At 41.0% G+C, this 5,072-nt stretch overlaps 2 protein-coding genes across 3 annotated transcripts in view; one reads left to right on the top strand and one right to left on the bottom strand.

Moving 5' to 3' along the window:
• WWC2 (WW and C2 domain containing 2) overlaps positions 1-4,011 on the top strand; it is a 130,484-nt gene extending 126,473 nt beyond the window's left edge. For both annotated transcript variants that reach the window (XM_023514905.1, XM_003792793.3), the window contains exon 23: positions 1,101-4,011. In XM_023514905.1, the coding sequence (XP_023370673.1) occupies positions 1,101-1,167 (67 nt within the window). In that variant the 3' untranslated portion in view covers positions 1,168-4,011. The remainder of the gene's footprint in view (positions 1-1,100) is intronic.
• A 914-nt stretch (positions 4,012-4,925) lies between these two features.
• Positions 4,926-5,072, bottom strand: part of CLDN22 (claudin 22) — a 656-nt gene continuing 509 nt past the window's right edge. Inside the window, exon 2 of the mRNA XM_003792835.1 lies at positions 4,926-5,057. Within this exon, the coding sequence (XP_003792883.1) occupies positions 4,926-5,057 (132 nt within the window). The remainder of the gene's footprint in view (positions 5,058-5,072) is intronic.

The following is a 5,072-nucleotide window of genomic DNA, read 5'->3' as shown; positions in this document are numbered from 1 at the left end:
TGGGTAGCGCGAGGGGAGCTGCCAGCCGACAGCCTGCCAGGGAGGGCCCGGAGGGCTGGGTTCAGACCATACGAGGTGTGGAAGGTGCTTTCACATGGTGAGGGGACCAGGAGAGGGACTCCAGGCTGAAAGCAAATGATGGGCTAGGTCAGGTGTGGAGAAACCAGGGAGGCTGACTGGTGGGTTCATCAGTCCATGCTCCTGCCATTGTCAGTTTTTATTTATGAAATGTCCTGTGGAATTGAGCACGTTTAAGGGACACTTTTCCACAGAAATCGCTCTCATCTCAACGTCCACACTGTGCCGACTGGCCCTTTTCCTCTGTCCCTTTGTCTTAGTCTCCAGGGCGTCCCCCTCAGCTCTGGTTCTAGCCTGTTCTGTCCTCCCCGACACTGCCCCACAGGGGGGCCAGTGCTGTAATCTTCCTTCCCGCTACCAACGAGCCCACCTGCAGCCTCAGCAAATGTGTGTTGATGTGACATTTTGTGGACAAATAGACATGTTGCTCTTTGGTAACTATTCAGTCCTAAAATCGTATTGTCTTAACCACTCTCCTAACCCCAGATCCACTTGGCTCTGTCGCTCTCAGCATCTGCCTGTCGGGTTGTTCAGCTTCTCTGCTTTGGGATGCAGCACAGTCTTTACCGGTCAGGCAGCCAGGTTCCCCCGTGGCCCTTCATCGGAGCCTCAGTAGCCCTGGTCAGGCTGTCCCTGCTTAGCAGGGTATTCGTTTTACAGAATTTTCCTGGCATCATGTACTGCGAGGTCACTGAGAAATTTCCATGAGGGATTTTGAATCCTATACTTCCTGGTTTAGCAACACCTGTACCCAGATCAAACCTGTAATGACTTAAAAACCATCTTATACTGGAAATGCCAGAAGGGGACGCACTGGCCTGGTCCAAAGGTGATTTGCGATAAGCAGAGATGCTGCTCTGCTGGGTACAGGCAGAGACTCTCTTGGTACTAAATGGAGTTCTACCTGAGGAAAAGACACTCGTCCCGGCTTGCAGAGACATCGCTGCCACCCTTGCAGATGACGCTTGTGGTCAGAGAGTATCTTCCCTATCATATTTAGGCTGGTTTATTTCTCGCTCTAGGGAGAAGATTGCCTACTTCACCCGAGCGAAGATAAGCATCCCAGCCCTGCCGGCTGACGACGTCTGAGCACACGACTTAAGAAGTGTATTTTTTCACCTGTTCACTTGGTGAGGGAGGGCAAAAGACTGAACGTTTGTTTGTTTGGTTGGTTTGGTTGGGGTTCTAGGGATTTTTTTTTTTTCTTTTTGGTAAATAACTGTCAACTCTTGAACTTTATTTCACGTCAGATTTTCCACACATCTATTTGTAAAGTACCTTGAATGTAATTCTTATATCCTCAAGAAGAGAAGAAAAATCAGGTAACAGAAATGGGATGATCTGGTACACCAGTGTTGCACAGTCTGCGTGTGTTGCCAACTGACTATATTATAGAAAAACAGAGTAGAGGTAGTGCCAAGCGCCTGCTCTGCTGAGCTGACTGCTGAGAAGGTGGTTTAGCTTTTCCTCTATTTTCTTCGGAGCAGACTGTGACAATGGCAACAGAGCCGTGGGACATCTTTGTACTCCAGAGCAGCTCTTTCAGAGCTCCACACGAGTGTAGGATGAAGCTTAGAGTCCACAGTCCCTTGAAATAGGCGCTGGGTTCATTTCCTGCACCTAGGATGGGACACTTGGTTTCTTTAAAACAATTTCCTTTTCTGTCCTTTTATATTTGCTTAAAAAAAACCTATGATATAAAATACTGAGTCTAGGATATAAGGATGCAAAGGAAGCAAGGCTCCTGGCTACACTCCAGATCTTGAAGGCTGTGTCACTGAGAGTGGAGGGGGGGGAGAGGGAAGCGCCACTTCCCCAAAACACACTGCATTGAATTCATCAAATGAGTGGCTGCTTCATCTATAGCACCTGAACTTGCACATGTCCAAATGTGGTTTCTGGCTCACACCAGCGTTTTGTCCTAGATAGGAGGATGATGCTGTGTTGGCCCTGTGTCCTAAGGTCAGATAGTCCACAGGATGTGGAAGAAGATGGGTCAGGACTCATTTGGTGAGACCCGGAGCAGAGGGAAGATGATCTTGATCAAATCAAAATTGCCAAAAATAATTTTTAAAAATAGTTCGTCAAACAGATTTTTTAAACATTTATTAGAAATTACCTTGCAGCTGTCATTTTTAGGGGCCCTATATACAATTTATGGTAAATAGTCAGGAGACGAAAGGAAAAGAATGTGTCTAGGGAAATTATTAATCTGAAATATAGGCTGGATCGTTTGTGCGAGATGAGAGCGAGAAATTGACTATTGCATCTTCCAGTTCAGAATTTTAGCTCACCCAGCCCTGGCACTTTTCAAAAGAAACAAACCCTCTGTGTAGCTGCTGCCAGCATAAAGGCTTTAAAAATTCATAAGCGTTTAGGCAATTTAAAATCATATTTTTTATGCAGTTTGTTGTACTAGAAGAAGCAATTTTTGGTTAGCCATCATAGGGAGCAAACCAAATCAATTTCTTTTTTAAGAAATGCAAAATTTTCTTAAATTGGCCCCTTAAAGAAAAAAAAAAACTCCCTTCCTAATCTAGAATCCTGATTGACAAGATTTTTGTCTGTCTTGTTTTGGAAAGTTCACCTTAACTGAATCAAAGTAAGCAATTTCTGAGCCTAGAGCTTTATGTTTTCCTAAATGTCCCACCACTTCTGTATCCATTTCTTTGAAGACGTAACTGGACATGACACTACTCTGAACAAACACCAGCCCAGTGAATGGCTGAGCGCCATCCTTCAAGGCTGCCCTGGTCATTCTTTCAGATAACCAAGGAAAATGGAAAAAAAGAGCACCGTTCGCCCTTACCAAGGTCAAATGTGAAAGACAGAAGTTTATTTAAAGTAGAGATAAATGAAGGGCAGCTGTTCTCAGCTTCTTAGTTTGACCATAAAAATGTTTATAGAATTATGTGTAGTTGTACCGTACGATTTTATTTTCTTCATTTATTTATTTACGGCCTTATTTATGTTCTGTTTAATATATAGTTTGGTTCTGGCCATTTTAAATGTCTGACATAGAAGAGGTTATATTGGAATATTCACAGCTTTATAAATCTTCATCAGATTGGCTGTTAACTTTTTGTAATACAAAAAGTTTCAGACAAGTATTAAAGAATAAAATCTGTCTCAGGCCGGTAGTAAACAGTTGTGACCAAGATGTTTTTGGTTTTATTTTACAAAAAGTGCTCATTTCTAACATGAGAGATGGACTTATTTTAAATATTTCTTTTGCCACAGTTTAAAACTCAGCAATAGTGTTATGTATTTATAGGCAACTTTTAATAATCCTGTCATATTTGTACTAACCCACATGATTCACAGTGATGAAACATTTTAATAACTTGATCACAAAACCATATGGACAAATATGAATTTTAATATTATAAATACTATTTTTAAAAAGTAGACTTTATTCTGCACAGGGTAAAAAGAATGTAATATTTAGTTCTCAAGTTCGAATTATCAGTATATTATTACAATTTTGTATATCAGAATCTTAAGTGTTACTGGTACAAAAGGAATATTACTAGCCAAATGAACAAAGTTCAGCTGAATCTCTGTAGCATGCAAATCAAATAAATTTAAAATCTTCTTTCTTTGTTATTGCTTTATCTATGTTGAATTAAATATCAAAAGCTCAGGACTGAACTAAGTATTTAATCAGGTTAAATTCTGGATGTTTCTGTTTTAATTTGTCTTGTTTGTAAAAGTATGCAAATACATTGCTTAGATTAACTTTGGTTTCTGCACTTTCCATGTGTTTGTGAGTGGGAAAAAATTCAGTGTTTTTTTTTCCCCTAAAACAAAGATACATATTGCCTAATACTTCATTTTCGTGTCATTTATTGTTCAGTTAATTTTCCCGATTGGCACAAACACAAGTGTTTATTCGAACCGTGTACCAGGCAAATATAAAATCTTTCATGAAGATATCCCCAAGCCAGCAGTTTATTGTGAATAGTTCTTTTTTGGATTGTATGTACTATTGATTTAAAAAAAAAAAAAAGATGAAATATTTTTATTGTGCAAGTAAAATGAAGGGCTCCAGACTACAAGCTGGCAGTGTGATCAAGGCAAGGTCCTGGTCCCAAGAGTTTCCCTCCCAACACTGCGGGGCCCCTGGGCTGCTCAGAGCTGGGGCAGGTGTGCACATGGGGCATCAGACCCAGAGCACGGGACACAGAAGCAGAAGCACATTTGTGTGGCAGATTCTATGTGAATCATGCAAAGAGCCTGAGTGTGCCCTCTCAGTAGCAAAGAAGGTATGATGGATATGGCTGACTTTTGGAAAAGTCTCCACAGAAGCACTGAGGTCTGTGATTCAGAAGGAGATGATGTATTCCACGTCTCTCACCTCTAAGGCTTTTTAAAGAGCTAGCCATCTTCTTAGATAATATGAGTTTTAAATAAATATGCAACAAGACCTTTGCTTTATTGTAACGGATTATCTTAAACATCTGAAAGAAGTAAATGATTTCCAAAATGATTCATTTCCATATGAGTAATACCTTCAAAGATACATGAGGACTAACTAATGTTTCATTTTCCAGTTCTGTGCAATCATGGAGCCTATTTTAAAATTGAGCAAACTCATCTACAGTGATGGGTATGGTTACTGTTACTTACTATTAAGACCTAATTGGTTTTGCTGTCAGTGTAGAAGATGAAAGCAGTTTACCAGTCTTATAGAGAAAATATAGTTTGAGAAACTAGTAGCCACAGGGGAAAAAATACATTTCAGAAAATCAAAAGCATAGTGAATGGTGACTGTCGCAGGAAATCCTACCATCTCGAGTGCTGAATCGGCCTCTCCCTAAGAGTAGACACCACTGGTCCGTCCTGGTTTAGATTTTCAGATTGGTGCTTTTCATCTCCAGTTTTTGGCAATGATCTTGCATCTCAGCCACCACATAGTGGCCTGAAGCTAGAGGAGCTTGGCCAGAGCAGGCTGCACAGCTGAGCAGACATCCTCCTAGCAGAAGGCAAAATCC

This window comes from Otolemur garnettii, unplaced genomic scaffold (assembly GCF_000181295.1).
Source record: "Otolemur garnettii isolate 467f Iridium unplaced genomic scaffold, OtoGar3 scaffold00061, whole genome shotgun sequence".
Taxonomy (NCBI): Eukaryota; Metazoa; Chordata; class Mammalia; order Primates; family Galagidae; genus Otolemur; species Otolemur garnettii.
Note: the sequence above shows the minus strand (reverse complement) of the source record. Positions and strands in the feature narration are given on the sequence as shown.